Consider the following 16,723-nt stretch of genomic DNA (forward strand, 5'->3'; position numbering starts at 1 on the left):
GGCTTACATCAACCATCAGGGGGGAAGGAGAAGCTCCCTAGCAATGAGGGAAGTATCTTGTATTCTGGAGTGGGTGGAGGCCCACAACTGCTCGCTGTCAGCGATCCATATTCCGGGTGTGGACAACTGGGAAGCGGATTTCCTCAGCAGACATCCTCAGCAGACAATCCTTTCATCCGGGGAAATGGTCTCTCCATCCCGAGGTGTTTGTGGAGATTTGCAACAAATGGGGGACGCCGGAGATAGATCTCATGGCATCCCGTCTCAATTTCAAGCTACCCAGATATGGGTTGCGGTCCAGGGATCCTCAAGCGGAGCTAATAAATGCATTAGCAGTGCCTTGGAGGTTTAATCTGATTTACATTTTCCCGCCGTTACCACTTCTTCCTTGTGTAGTGGCTCACATCAAGCAGGAGCAGGCATCAGTGATACTGATTGCTCCCTTGTGCCACAAATGATGTGGTTCACGGACCTGGTGGGGATTTCCTCATCGCCTCCGTGGAAGTTACCTTGTCGCAGGGATCTGTTGGAACAGGGTTATTTTGTTCATCAAAATCTAGATTCTCTGAGGCTGACTGCGTGGAGATTGAACGCTTAGTCCTAGCCAAGAGAGGTTTCTCTGAGAGGGTTATTGATACTCTCATTCAGGCTTGTAAGCCTGTTACTTGTCGCATCTATCATAAGGTGTGGGGAGCTTGCTTATTCTGGTGTGAAGAACGGGGTTTAGCCTGGCATAAGGTTAAGGCTGCCAGGATATTTTCTTTTCTCCAGGAGGGTCTGGAGAATGGCCTTTCTGCCAGTTCCCTGCATAACAGGCTTGCAGTGCTCCCTGACGTGCAATCTTTCGTTAAGGCTCTGATTAGGATCAGACCTGTGCTTAGATCTAATGCTCCACCTTTGAGTTTGAATCTTTTTCTTAAGGTTTTGCAACGGGCTCCGTTTGAGCCTATGCATTTAGTTGACATCAAATTGTTGTCCTGGAAGGTTCTTTTTCTACTGGCTATTGCGTTGGCACGCAGAGTTTCTGAAATAGCTGCCTTGCAATGTGAGCCTCCTTATCTGGTGTTCCACACTGATAAGGCTGTCCTACGTACCTGCTTGGGTTTTCTTTCTAAGGTTGTTTCTGATCGTAACATCAATCAGGAGATTGTGGTTCCTTCCTTGTGTCCTAATCCTTCTCCTTCGAAGGAACGTTTACTTCATAATTTGGATGTGGTTCGAGCTTTGAAGTTTTATCTTCAAGCTACTAAGGATTTTTGACAAACTTCTTCCTTGTTTGTTATCTACTCTGGGAAGCGTAAGGGTCTGAAGGCTTCTTTTACTTCCTTATCTTTTTGGTTAAGGAGTGTTATACGCTTAGCTTACGAGTCAGCAGGACTTGGACCTCCTCAGAGGATTACGGCTCATTCCACTAGAGAAGTGGATTCCGCTTGGGCCTTTAAGAATGAGGCCTCTATCGATCAGATTTGTAAGGCGGCTACCTGGTCCTCCTTACATACTTTTTCTAAATTTTACAAGTTTGATGTTTTTGCTTCGGCCGAAGCAGCTTTTGGGAGAGAGGTTTTGCAGGCTGTGGTGCCCTCATATTGGGGTCCGCCTCTTTTACCCCTCCCGTTATCATTCAGTGTCCTCTAGAGCTTGGGTATAGTTTTCCCAACAGTAAGGAATGATGCCGTGGACTCTCCTCATATTTAGAAGGAAAACATAATTTATGCTTACCTGATAATTTAATTTCCTTCTGTATGAGGAGAGTCCATGGCCCCCGCCCGTATACTCCGATGGGCGGACCAAAATTAGGTTTTCTCTAACTGTTCCTTGTTCCCTTGGCAGAATGACTTTGATATGAGGGAAGTAGGGGGAGTATTTAAGCCTTTGACTGGGGTGTCTTTGCCTCCTCCTGGATAAAAGTAAATTAGAAAATTGTTTAAAATGTCATGCCCTATCGGAATCATGAACGTTTATTTTGGACTGGACTGTCCCTTTAAGTTTCTCCTTATTTTGCTGTCCCTTCAGATATTTCTGGGGGCTCTGTTCCCTACTGTGTTTTTTTAGTATAATTCTGAATTCACATCACTTCTTGAATCAACATAACATGAATACCCATATTTAAAGCGAATACCATCACTATTCATATGTTAGGGTCCTCTATTATGAAGCATTAGCATAATTCTAAGTATTTTGGTTCTCCTTTTTGTGGTTTGGCTCTCAGGAAATATAAATCTCTGTGGGCTTATCTCTCTGTTGCATTTGGTGGAAGAAGGTAAAACATTTGTGAATGTTAAAGGGATACTAAACCCAATTTTTTTCTTTCATGACTCAGTTATAGCATGCAATTTAAGCCACTTTCTAAGTTACTCCTATTATCAATTTCTTTCCTAAGACATGGTGAGTCCATGGAATCATCAATTACTAGTGGGAATATCACTCCTGGCCAGCAGGAGGAGGCAAAGAGCACCACAGTAAAGCTGCTATATATGTCACTTCCCTTACCCATAACCCCCAGTCATTCTCTTTGCCTGCGGTGCAAGGAGGAGGTGAAGTTTTAGTGTCTAATCTACAATCAAGATTTTTTTATTTTAAAGCAGAGTAGGTTTGCTCTGATCTTTCTAAAGGGTCTAGCCTTAGCCCATATCAGTCTCTTCAGTAGGGCAATGGTGGCTTTTAAGCAATTGGGAACTTGTGGGGTACAATCCTCGTTGCGTTTTCCCAAAACATTTTGCTGCCCTATTTAGATAGCCTGAGTAAGTTTACTCAGTCTTTCTGTATTTTCACAGGTCCATATGAGGGATGGCATCCTTTCAAACCAGGTGAGCTGTCCTGCTGCCGGACAGATAAATATTGAGGTAAGTGCCAGTTTTATTTTTCTATGTAGCAGGGAAAAATTTGGCACTTATTCAGCTGAAAATCTGCAGGGACGTTTTTTATTATTCCTGTCAGGGTGCAGTTTTTTATAGCAGTTTTTGCAGGCACCGTTAGTGTGAGGAGTTATTTATTTTATTGATGGCTCAGTGAGGATCTGTTTTTAGTAACAGATTATGTACTTTTTTGGGGTGGTTTATTGTTTGCTTTTAAGCCTGTTTTTGAAGAAAGTTGGGTTTTTTTTTTTTTTTAAAAATGGCTTTTTTTGTCAGCTGTAGGACCGCTCCTTTTAGGGAGGGTCTGATTCTGTGATGTCAGAGGTTTTTTTGGCACTTTTTTTCACTTCCTGTAAGAGTGAGGTGCTCATATTTCAGATGGCTCTGCTGTTTAGAAGGCTTCTTGCTGTTTTTGCTTCTCTGGAAATCCGTATTATAAACGGGATCGTTTTTTTCCTCAGTTTGCTGCGGGTTGCAGGACAGGTAGGGCACCTCAGTAATTCTGCTGAGGTGTAGAGTGTTGCCTGGGGTATGTTTTCTTGATTTGGTAAATTGAAAGGGAACATTTATTTAAGAACGTTTTTTTGGTTCTTATTATATCCTTTGTTAAAAGATAAATAAAAAAAAGGGGGGTTTTTTGTTTGTTTTTTAAATTTGCTTCTTTTTGTATTATGGATCCGGAGGCTGTGCAGGATGTTACCTGTAGCTTATGTTTTGATGCCCAGGTGGAACCCCCAGTACCTTTTTGTTTTTCATGTATTGAAAGAACTTTAGCTTATAAAAATAGACTTTTTGACCCTGAGCTATCATTAGCTAAGGCGAGTACTGTTCAGGAGCCTCCTGTTTCAGATGTGCTGCAGCTTTCTCCTCAAGCTTCCCAATCCTATTCATCTGTACATGCAGTGCCCTGCGTTTCCTCTCATGCTCCGTCTGGAGTTATTTTGTAAGATATTGCTGCCCAGGTATCTTCTGCGGTATCTGAGGCGCTGTCTGCTTTTTCCCATGTTGCAGGGAAAACGCAAAAGGACATTTAAAGAAACAGTAAGTAAGGTTTTTGATTCTGAAGTGGCTAATCAAAATATTTCCTCTCGGAAGTCTGAGGATGAAGATTCTTCGGGTGCATTTGAGGGTGAAATTTCTGATTCAGGCAGTATAATTCCTTCTACTGATGCTGAAGTTGTGTGGAAGGCTTGCTCAACTAAGAATTGGTTTAAACATTTATTGTTTTCTATACCTCTGATTTCGCAAATGCTATTAAATGTACAGATTGGTTTGAACTTTGTCTCCAAGGATGTTGCTGTTAAGGCACTGCCACAGCTTTCTCTTTTTATGTCCCAAGCCTATATGACATCACATGCAGTGCCCTGTGGCTCCTCTCAATCTCCTGGAGGAGTGTATTTGCAGGTATCTTCTGCTGTATCTGTGGCTTGGTCTGTTTTCCTTTACTTCAGGGAAAAGGCAAGAGGACATTTTAAATCTCAGATAAGAGGGTTTCTGCTCCACATGCTGCTACACAGGTTTGTCTTCTTTCAAGTAGTGAGGAGGATTTGTCGGTAGTTTCTGAGGCTGAAATCTCAGATCTGGACAGTATAATTCCTTCATCTGTTACTGAAGTGGTATCCTTCAGTTGTTTGCTTCAAAGCCTCTTATATTGTAAGGAGGTCTTGGCTGACTGGATGACACCGATCCCTATCGTTGTCTTTCCTTCAGAGTTTTGTGAACGTTATCAGTTCTATATTTTTCTTTCCTCTCTAGAAAGGTTCTAGATGTGCTGTGAGATGTTCACAGGATTGTTATAGAGAATCTGCGAATATTTCTCCCTGTGTCACGTCCTTTTTAGGATTTCCTGTCGCTATCTCTCTTGAAATGCATGGTGTCTTTAGTAGAAGGGAACTATCTACTTTTAATCCGAGAACTTAGATTTCTGCGGAGATAATTTAGTTTTCTTTCTGACATAGGTAAGAAGCTGGAGGTTAAAATTGTTCATGTAATGCAATGTCTTGTCTTATTAGACTTGCTGTACTAGCCGCCGGGCATTGTGGCTGAAATCTGTGGTCAGCTGAGAAGCCTACCTGTGGTTTAGTGGTACAGTCTAGGCTTTATAGTTCTGCAGTTGCAGATTCAATTCTTTCTGTTTTCTCCAATACACACTTCTAGTGTCTCCTTTTAAGGATGAGACTTTGTTTGGGTCATGCCTTTTCGAGTCCAATCTAAGTTTTCCTCCCAGGGGCAGATTTCTCTTTTTAGAGTATCTGCAGTCCAAGTAGGTTTTTCATGTCTGGGAGTGACAGTTCCAGTCCCAGTTTGGGAACGGATATAGGTATTTACCTCATATATTTCAGATTCTGTCCTTCAAAGTAGTATCCTTTCTCCTTTGGTTCTAGTGGGCCTGTTCATAACGAACATAGACCTGAGAGATTTATTGTTTCCCTAATCAGAATCTTCTCTAGTTTTCTTAGTTTGCGTCATCCCAGTCAGACATTTAGGTCTTGGGATATTGCAAGTGTGTTTTTCTGGACAATATATAGTTCAGGTATCATCCTGACTTTGAGCTAACTCTCTTTTAAGAGATCTCGTCCAATGTTCTTTTCCAGGGATAGGAAATAAATCTGGAGAAGAGTTCCCTTGTTCTCTCCAAACATCTTTTGGTGTTGAGAGCAATTTGCAATGCTCTGATGACTTGACCTCAGTCGTCCCTAGCTTGGTTCCAGTCGGACAATATCACCTCAAGGGTTTATATCAACCATTAGGGAGGAACTAGGGGTTCCTTAGCCATTTAGGAGGGGACTTGGATTGTTCAGTGGGAGGAAGCTCACATTTGCTGTCGGTCATCTACTTTCCAGGGGTGGACAATTGGGAGTCGGACCATCCGGAAGTGTTCTCTAGGTAGACCCTCACATGGGGGGTTTCAGGAGTTGGCTTTTGTGGGCCTTACGACAGAACTCCAAATTTCGAAGGTACGGTTTATGGTCATGTGATCTGCAGACCGTCCTGATAGATGTTCTGACGTTTTTCTTGGTTTTCAGTCTTGCATACCTTTTTCCTTGGTTTATTCTCTTTCCATGAGTCATTACTCGTATTTTCAGGTGTGAGCAGCAGTGATTTTATTAGCCCCTGCGTGGCCTTGCAGCATCTGGTATGCAGACCTAGTGGAAATGGTGTCTCTCCACCTTGGAGACTACCTCTGAGGAAGGACTTCTGATTCTTGGTCTTTTCCTTCATCTAAATCTCTGAAGCTGACTGCTTGAAGATTGGACGCTTTAGTTTTGTCTAATCCTTTCTCCTGGGTGGTCTAGAGAAGGGTTTGTCAGTCAGTACCCTGAAGGGTCAGTTTTCTGCATTGTCTTTTTTGCTACATAAGCATCTGGTGGACGTGCCAGATGTGCTATCTTTTTGTCAGGCACTGGTCTACATCAGGCCTGTGTTTAAGTCGGTTGCTCCCCTTAGGGTTTTAACCTTGTTCTTAAAGTTTTGCAGTAGGCTGTGTTTGAGCCTTTACTTTCCATAGATATTAAGTTATCTTGGAAGGTTTTGTTTCTCATTGCTATCTTTTCTGCTTGGAGAGTCTCTGAGCTCTCCGTTTTGCAGTGTGATTCGCCTTATCTTATCTTTCATGCAGTTAAGGCGGTTATTCATACTAGTTAGGTTTTCTTCTTAAGTGGTTTCGGATAGATATATTAATCAGAAAATTGTTGTTCCTTCTCTGTGTCCTTATCTTTCTTCTAATAAGGAACGTTTGTTGCACAACTTTGATGTTGTGCGTTCTTTTATTTTCTATCTACAGGCGGCTAAGGATTGTCGCCAGATTGCTGTTTGTTTCTCTGGGAAACATAAAGGTCAGAAAGCTTCAGCTACTTCTCTTTCTCTTTGGTTGAGTAGTATAATGCGTTTCGTTTATGAGACTGCTGGACAGCAGCCTCCTGAGAGAATTTCAGCTCATTTCACTAGGGCTGTCCCTTCTTCTTGGGCTTTCAAGAAGGAAGTTTCTGTAGAACAGATTTGCAAGGCTGCAACTTGGTCCTCTCTGCATACTTTTTCCAAATTTTATATTTTTGTCTTAGCTGAGGCTTCTTTTGGGAGAAAGGTTCTTCGTGAAGTGGTGCCTTCTGTGTAGGTTACCTGTCTTGTCCCTCCCTAATCATCTGTGTCCTCTAGCTTGGGTATTGGTTCCCACTAGTAATTGCTGATTCCGTGGACTCACCATATCTTAGGAAAGAAAACATAATTTATGCTTACCTGATAAATGTGTTTATTTCCGGATATGGTGAGTCCACGGCCCACCCTTTATTTTAAGACAGTTATTTTTAACTAAAACCTCAGGCACCTCTACACCTTTGTGTTATCTTCTTTCTTTCATGTAATTAGCAAGAGTCCATGAGCTAGTGACGTATGGGATATACATTCCTACCAGGAGGGGCAAAGTTTCCCAAACCTCAAAATGCCTATAAATACACCCCTCACCACACCCACAAATCAGTTTTACAAACTTTCCCTCCCATGGAGGTGGTGAAGTAAGTTTGTGCTAGATTCTACGTTGATATGCGCTTCGCAGCAGGCTGGAGCCCGGTTTTCCTCTCAGAGTGCAGTGAATGTCAGAGGGATGTGAAGAGAGTATTGCCTATTTGAATTCAATGGTCTCCTTCTACGGGATCTATTTCATAGGTTCTCTGTTATCGGTCGTAGAGATTCATCTCTTACCTCCCTTTTCAGATCGACAATATACTCTTATGTACCATTACCTCTACTGATTCTCGTTTCAGTACTGGTTTGGCTTTCTACTACATGTAGATGAGTGTCCTGGGGTAAGTAAGCCTTATTTTTTGTGACACTCTAAGCTATGGTTGGGCACTTTTATATAAAGTTCTAAATATATGTGTTTAAACATTTATTTGCCTTGATTCAGGATGTTCAATATTCCTTATTTCAGACAGTCAGTTTCATTATTGGGATAATGCATATGAATTAAAACATTTTTTCTTACCTTAAAAATTGACTTTTTTCCCTGTGGGCTGTTAGGCTCGCGGGGGCTGAAAATGCTTCATTTTACTGCGTCATTCTTGGCGCAGACTTTTTTGGCGCAAACATTTTCTTTGTCATTTCCGGCGTCATACTTGTCGCCGGAAGTTGCGTCATGTTTTTGACGTTTTTCGCGCCAAAAAAGTCGGCGTCACCGGATGTGGCGTCATTTCTGGCGCCAAAGCATTTAGGCGCCAAATAATGTGGGCGTCTTTTTTGGCGCTAAAAAATATGGGCGTCATTTTTGTCTCCACATTATTTAAGTCTAGTTGTTTATTTGCTTCTGGTTGCTAGAAGCTTGTTCATTGGCATTTTTTTCCCATTCCTGAAACTGTCATTTAAGGAATTTGATAAATTTTGCTTTATATGTTGTTTTTTCTATTACATATTGCAAGATGTCTCAGATTGACCCTGAATCAGAAGCTACTTCTGGAAAATCGCTGCCTGATGCTGGATCTACCAAAGTTAAGTGTATTTGCTGTAAACTTGTGGTAACTGTCCCCCCGGCTGTTGTTTGTGATGAAAGAAGTATCTCGAATACTTGTATGGGCAGAATCCAGCTCCTGTCTAATTTCTGCGGTTCACATCCCAGGTATAGACAATTGGGAAGCGGATTATCTCAGTCGCCAAACATTACATCCGGGCGAATGGTCTCTTCACCCAGAAGTATTTCTTCAGATTGTTCAATTCTGGGGACTTCCAGAAATAGATCTGATGGCTTCTCATCTAAACAAGAAGCTTCCCAGGTATCTGTCCAGATCCAGGGATCCTCAGGCGGAAGCAGTGGATGCATTGTCTCTTCCTTGGAAGTATCATCCTGCCTATATCTTTCCGCCTCTAGTTCTTCTTCCAAGAGTGATTTCCAAGATTCTAAAGGAGCGTTTGTTTGTTCTGCTGGTAACTCCAGCATGGCCTCACAGGTTTTGGTATGCGGATCTTGTTCAGATGGCTACTTGTCAACCATGGACTCTTCCGTTAAGACCAGACCTTCTACCGCAAGGTCCTTTTTTCCATCAGGATCTCAAATCCTTAAATTTGAAGGTATGGAGATTGAACGCTTGATTCTCAGTCATAGAGGTTTCTCTGACTCTGTAATTAATACTATGTTACAGGCTCGTAAAACTGTATCTAGGAAGATATATTATCGAGTCTGGAAGACTTACATCTCTTGGTGCTCTTATCATTTTTCCTGGCATTCTTTTAGAATTCCTAGAATTTTACAATTTCTTCAGGATGGTCTGGATAAAGGTTTGTCTGCAAGTTCTTTGAAAGGACAAATTTCTGCTCTTTTTGTGTTGTTTCACAGAAAGATTGCTAATCTTCCTGATATTCATTGTTTTGTTCAGGCTTTGGTTCGTATCAAATCTGTCATTAAGTCAATCTCTCCTCCTTGGAGTTTGAATTTGGTTCTGGGGGCTTTACAAGCTCCTCCGTTTGAACCTTTGCATTCTCTGGACATTAAATTACTTTCTTGGAAAGTACTGTTCCTTTTGGCCATCTCTTCTGCTAGTAGAGTTTCAGAGTTATCTGCTCTTTCTTGTGAATCTCCTTTTCTGACTTTTCATCAGGATAAGGCGGTGTTGCGAACTTCATTTAAATTTTTACCTAAGTTGTGAACTCTAACAACATCAGTAGAGAAATTGTGGTTCCTTCATTATGTCCTAATCCTAAGAATTCTAAGGAAAGATCGTTGCATTCTTTGGATGTAGTTAGAGCTTTGAAATATTATGTTGAAGCTACTAAAGGTTTCTGAAAGACTTCTAGTCTATTTGTTATCTTTTCCGGTTCCAGGAAAGGTCAGAAGGCCTCTGCCATTTCTTTGGCATCTTGGTTAAAATCTTTGATTCATCATGCTTATGTCGAGTCGGGTAAGACTCCGCCTCAAAGGATTACAGCTCATTCTACTAGGTCAGTTTCTACTTCCTGGGCGTTTAGGAATGAAGCTTCGGTTGATCAGATTTGCAAAGCAGCCACTTGGTCTTCTTTGCATACTTTTACTAAATTCTACCATTTTGATGTGTTTTCTTCTTCTGAAGCAGTTTTTGGTAGAAAAGTACTTCAGGCAGCGGTTTCAGTTTGATTCTTCTGCTTATAATTTCAGTTTTTTTCATTATAAGATTAAAACTTTATTTTGGGTTGTGGATTATTTTTTCAGCGGAATTGGCTGTCTTTATTTTATCCCTCCCTCTCTAGTGACTCTTGCGTGGAAGTTCCACATCTTGGGTATTTATTATCCCATACGTCACTAGCTCATGGACTCTTGCTAATTACATGAAAGAGAACATAATTTATGTAGGAACTTGCCTGATAAATTCATTTCTTTCATATTAGCAAGAGTCCATGTGGCCCACCCTTTTTTGTGTGGTGGTTATGATTTTTTTGTATAAAGCACAATTATTCCAATTCCTTATTTTTTATGCTTTCGCACTTTTTTCTTATCACCCCACTTCTTGGCTATTCGTTAAACTGATTTGTGGGTGTGGTGAGGGGTGTATTTATAGGCATTTTGAGGTTTGGGAAACTTTGCCCCTCCTGGTAGGAATGTATATCCCATACGTCACTAGCTCATGGACTCTTGCTAATATGAAAGAAATGAATTTATCAGGCAAGTTCCTACATAAATTATGTTTTTTCCATTTTCCCTTCGGCTGAATGACTGGAGGTTATGGGTAAGGGAAGTGACATATATATCAGCTTTGAAATAGTTATATATATCCAGCACAGGGAATGTTTGAAGGTGTGCCAGCGTCCAGGTTCCTGCCAGAACCCACAAATGCAAATATAGAGACAAAAATGAAGCAGCACCACCAAAAAGCGTTTCTTCAAGGTGTTTTATTCAGCTTGAGGAGTAGCCAGACCCAATATAGTTAAACAACAACGTTTCGGACACAGTCCTTAGTCATGTATGGCTAAACTATACACATAATCATCTTTAAATACCCTCCTAGCCACACCCACACACCTGTGAAGTTTGTACATTTCAAATTAACCCCTTACATACCACTCAAGGTACACAGGTAATTATCAGCAAAAAACATTTCAGTAATTTTCAGGTGAGACACACCAACCTTATATATATTAAAGCATAGTTAAATATACATACATATATCAAGTAAATTAGCAGAACAGAATCCATAATCATCTGTAACAAAAGAGAAAAGAAAGAAATTAAGAAACATTGTATCCAATAATATTTAAAGGCATACAGATAGGTCAAAATCCCTATTCATCCCATTAGGGTGTAATGTCCCCAACTTATAAATCCAGAACATTTCTCTACTCTTAAGGATTTTGGCTCTATCCCCACCTCTTCTAGGAACTGGCACATGCTCTATCACTTGAAATCTTAACTGATTAAGGTTATGTCCAGCAGACAAAAAATGGCACGCTACAGGGGCATCAAGTTTTTTTGTCCTAATACTGCTTTTATGTTGAACCATACGTTCACGGACACTACGGGTGGTCTCTCCGACGTACCCCAATCCACAGGGACATTTAATCAAATAAACCACATATTCTGTGTTGCATGTAAAATAATCCTTAATAGAAAACATATATCCAGTCCTAGGATGACTGAAGGTGGGGCCTTTAATTATGTTGTTGCAGTTAGAGCAACCAAGGCATGGGAAATTCCCCCAATTTTTCTTGCCTATATAGCTCTGCACCCCCCTCTTTTTAAGGGGGCCAATATCTGCTCTGACAAGTGAATCTTTAAAATTTCTTCCTCTTTTGTAGGCCGGCATAAAAGGTTTAGAAAACTCTAAAACATCTGATTCACAGGTCTGTAACACATGCCAATGCTTTAATAAAATTTTCTGAACCTTTAGACTTAAAGGAGAATATTGGCTAACAAAAACCAATCTATCCGATTTTTCTGTCCCCTTTATCTCTCTTTTCTCATTATTCTTTTTAGTTAACAGGGATTGTCTAGTTGTGGCAAGAGCATACTCAAGTTCTGATTCAATCAATTCCTTAGGGTAACCCCTTGCTAAAAACCGATCCCCCATCTCTCTCAATCTTAATTTGGCCAAATTTTCATCAGACACAATCCTTCTGACCCGAAGGAATTGGCTTCTAGGTAAAGATTTGAGAAGAGATGGAGGGTGGGCACTGGTATAGTGGAGGAGGGTGTTACAATCTGTTTCTTTTTTATATAAATCCACAGATAGGCCCTGTGGAGTTTTTGATACTCGAGTATCCAGAAAAACCACACTCTCCTCACTCCACACCAGTTTGAATTTAATTCTAGTTGTAGCAGAATTTAAATCATTAATAAATTTCTCAAGGGTTCCAATGTCGCCCAACCACACACCAAAAATATCATCTATATAGCGCCACCATGTGGCACCATATAGTAAAAACAATGGATGATTATAAACAAAATATTCCTCAAAGATATTCATATAGATATTTGCGTATGTGGGGGCGACATTGGAACCCATGGCAGTCCCTTGGAGTTGTAGGTAGTAATCATCACCAAATAAAAAATAATTACAACATAATACAATCCTCAATAATTGGATCAAAAATTCTTGTTGTAATGGTGAAAATTTTAAATCTTGACTCAAAACCTTGGTGACTGCACCAATACCAGCCTCATGCGAGATGGAAGTATATAAAGATGCTTCATCCAGACTAAACAGTATGCCTCTATTCCCATCAATAGACAGGTTCTGCAATTTAGTTATAAAATCACTTGTATCCTGGATATAGGAATTGGATAATACCAGAGGTCTCAAAGCCTTATCTAAAAAAATGGAAACTTTAGATAGGATAGAACCCATTCCAGCTACAATGGGGCGTCCAGGGGGGGAAGTTAAGCATTTATGTACTTTAGGAAGTGTGTATAAAACAGGAGTAACTGCCTCTGATTCCAAAAGAAACTTTGCAATATCTTTATCAATTATCCCATTTCTTACAGCAATATTAACACAATTTTCAACCTCTTTCTGAATGTTAAAAACAGGGTTTGTATGCAGTTTTTTATATACAGCAGTATCTGATAATTGTGTTTTTATTTCATTCACATAAAATTCCTTATCCATAAGTACAGTGGCCCCTCCCTTATCCGCCCCCTTAATGATAAGCTGTTCATTATTTTTTAACCCATTCAGTGAAATCAACTCTTTTTTAGTTAAACCTTGTCTCACCGGGTGTTTTCTACTTTTACTATAGTGTTTTCTACACATGTCAGCTACATCATTATCCACCAATTTAATAAAGCTTTGGACCCCGGCCCCTACCTGTGTAGGGGTGAATGTACTTTTATTAAATAACCCAAAACTTTTTAGCTTTAACCTTTGCACAGCATTCATATCAACATTACTCACTGCTGAATCAGGAGAAGGATGGGATACATTTGTAAAGAAACTTTTGAGCTTAATAGTCCTAAAGAACCGGTATAGATCTTTTTGTAGTTCTAAATGATCATAGTCCTGCTGGGGGCAATAAGAAAGTCCTTTGTTTAGGATCATTAACTCATCATCAGTAACTTGTACCTGAGAGATGTTGATCATTGTCGGTTGTTGCTGCGTGTCATCACACGTTGACCGCCTCTCCCTCTGATCTTTTTCTGATGGAGTGCTGTTGTTCTCTTTGCGCTGTCTGTGTTTGCGGCCCCCACGGCGTTTCCTGAGGCCTCCAAGTCGGATTCCCCCGACATCGATTCAGACGATGACCCTTGTGTGCTGGCACGTCCGCTTCCTCCATGCGTGCGTCTGCGTCTGTACCCGGAACCGTAAGTACCGCTTATTCCGCCGGACGAATCCCGGCCCCACCGGTAAACCGTTCCGGTCGTGTAATCCTCCTCATCCCGAGAGAACGTCTTCTTCTTACGTTCTTGAATGGTATGTTTCAATTCCTTAATCTGTTCATCCAAGCTTTTAAGTAGTTGTTCCATATCTTCAGGGGATAAGTTGTTTTGGAGGTCTTGTTTTATAGTATCAATCTGAGCGTTCTGATTCTCAATTTCTTTTTGCAAACATTCAACTGTCAGGACCATGATATCAAACGAACATTTATTCAATATCATTTCAAATTTATTGCAATATTCTGTATTATCTTGCATCAGTGTGGGGCGTAGGTGTAATCTCAGCCCTCTTGGTATACGTTTTACTCTGTGGTATTCAGCTAATGTAACAGCGTGTAATTCAAATGCCACATGTTTCTTTTCCAAATGCTCCAATTTCTTACTCACAGTTTGAGTGGGTGAAGATTTTAAAAAGTAGTAGTGATCCTGGCGGCTTCCATGTCAGAATAGCCAAAGGTCTTAGGCTCATTGCTCTCCTGTCCAATTTCCATATTCCCGTGCAAGGAAGGCAGTAGTCACAATGAAATAGTTATATATATCCAGCACAGGGAATGTTTGAAGGTGTGCCAGCATCCAGGTTCCTGCCAGAACCCACAAATGCAAATGTAGAGACAAAAATGAAGCAGCACCACCAAAAAGCGTTTCTTCAAGGTGTTTTATTCAGCTTGAGGAGTAGCCATACCCAATATAGTTAAACAACAACGTTTCGGACACAGTCCTTAGTCATGTATGGCTAAACTATACACATAATCTTCTTTAAATACCCTCCTAGCCACACCCACACACCTGTGAAGTTTGTACATTTCAAATTAACCCCTTACATACCACTCAAGGTACACAGGTAATTATCAGCAAAAAACATTTCAGTAATTTTCAGGTGAGACACACCAACCTTATATATATTAAAGCATAGTTAAATATACATACATATATCAAGTAAATTAGCAGAACAGAATCCATAATCATCTGTAACAAAAGAGAAAAGAAAGAAATTAAGAAACATTGTATCCAATAATATTTAAAGGCATACAGATAGGTCAAAATCCCTATTCATCCCATTAGGGTGTATGTAAGGGGTTAATTTGAAATGTACAAACTTCACAGGTGTGTGGGTGTGGCTAGGAGGGTATTTAAAGATGATTATGTGTATAGTTTAGCCATACATGACTAAGGACTGTGTCCGAAACGTTGTTGTTTAACTATATTGGGTCTGGCTACTCCTCAAGCTGAATAAAACACCTTGAAGAAACGCTTTTTGGTGGTGCTGCTTCATTTTTGTCTCTATATATATCAGCTTTGCCGGGGTGCTCTTTGCCTCCTCCTGCTAGCCAGGAGTGATATTCCCACTAATAATTGATGATTCCATGGACTCACCATCAGGTAAGCATAAATTATGTTTTTTCTTCATTCTCTTGCTATCTTTATATGAAAAATCATAAGATGAGGAGCCGGCCCATTTTTGGTTCAGAACCATGGGTAGCACTTGCTGATTGGTGGTTAAATGTAGCCATACATGTTGTGCACTGAAAGTACAGTGTTAGCTCATCATGGTTGCAAGTCTTTACAGTAAACCCTGGACTGCTGGCTGTGCCTCTAAACCTGTAACACTTCTCTTTTAGATAATGGTATTCAGAATCCGTTTCTTATTAGCATAAGAAAAATCATAGCGCAGCTATTAACTGGTGGTTTCATTACGATGGATTGAAACTAAATAAACAGCTTTTATAAATTCAGAAGTGATTTTTGTTTTCACCTACATTTTTAGCTTATAAAGTGTAAGCGTCAATATTTTTCAGCTACTTGATATTTTTTTTATTTTTTTTTACCTCCTCCAGATGTTGGAGTCTTAAATTCAAGCAATCCGATCATCAGTTTCTGCATCAGAGTAATGTATTTCATCACATTAACAATATCCTCTCCAAGTCAGATGATGGAGACAGTGAAGAGAGCTTTAACATTAGCGTGCAGTCTGGTTTTGAAGCCATCAATCAGGCAAGTAAATTATTTTAAAAATGTTTTTGACAAAAAAAAACAGGTTTTATTTGGTAATTTGTCGATTTAAAACACTAATAAAAACTGAGTAGGAAATACAAGTGCATACTATGTGTTCACACTTAACAGAATATTAAAGGAGCATTCTATTCAAAACTGAAATGCACATTGCAAGTTTGTTAGAAGCATTTTTGAATTTTACATCTGTTAACAAAAAATGCTTCTAATAATCAATATCACTGTTTTATTGATATCTTTTACTGTGTATGTAACATAGAGACTATGTCCAGATACATGCACACAATTATATACAGGGATTTATTACTATGCTCTGATATCACCAGAAACTCTCCAACAGATAAAAATATCTTTATGAATCATCAAAGTTTAATGTTGAGTTCCATGTCCCTTTAAATCTTTAGAATGTTTTGTTGTTTTTTTTAAATTAACAACCATAGTTCATGTATATTGTTGGTTTGCTAATCTCCAGAAGGAAAGTTTGTATTCCTATCCACTTTTCTCTCTTTAAAGGGATATTTTAGTGCAGAAATGACATGCTCTAATTCATATAACTGCCGCTGCTTATGGCCTCACTGGCCAAGTCTGTTGGTACTAGCAGTTCTCTGCGGCTCCCAATTGGTACTTTAACAATGTGTTTAAACTCATTTGCTGGGGTTAAATACATGGACTTGAAGGGTCGGTAGGGCTAAAATGTTTGCACTACAATGTCCCTTTAAGACCGGGTATTTTTATTTTCTACTAGGAATTCTGTATGGTAACATCCCTGAAAGACATGACCAGTGTTGTGGACATTAAGACTTCAAGCAGACCAGCCATGATTGGAAGTCTGACAGATGGCTCGACTGAAACATTCTGGGAATCAGGAGATGAAGATAAGAATAAAACAAAAAGCATCACAATAAACTGTGTAAAAGGCATCAATGCCCGTTATGTGTCAGTCCACGTTGACAACTCTCGTGATCTTGGGGTAAATATGGTCTCACGTTTTGTATGAAATAATATAACTGTTACCTACATTTTGGAACAATGC

General features: G+C 40.0%; 1 protein-coding gene across 1 annotated transcript in view; it reads left to right on the plus strand.

Annotated features, from left to right (window-relative positions):
• Positions 1 to 16,723, plus strand: part of MYCBP2 (MYC binding protein 2) — a gene marked incomplete in the record, with an annotated part of 1,460,675 nt that overhangs the window by 1,327,449 nt on the left and 116,503 nt on the right. The window contains 2 exon segments of the mRNA XM_053707907.1: positions 15,516 to 15,672; positions 16,436 to 16,660. Of these exon segments, the coding sequence (XP_053563882.1) occupies positions 15,516 to 15,672; positions 16,436 to 16,660 (382 nt within the window).

Source organism: Bombina bombina, chromosome 3, assembly GCF_027579735.1.
Source record: "Bombina bombina isolate aBomBom1 chromosome 3, aBomBom1.pri, whole genome shotgun sequence".
NCBI classification, from domain to species: Eukaryota; Metazoa; Chordata; class Amphibia; order Anura; family Bombinatoridae; genus Bombina; species Bombina bombina.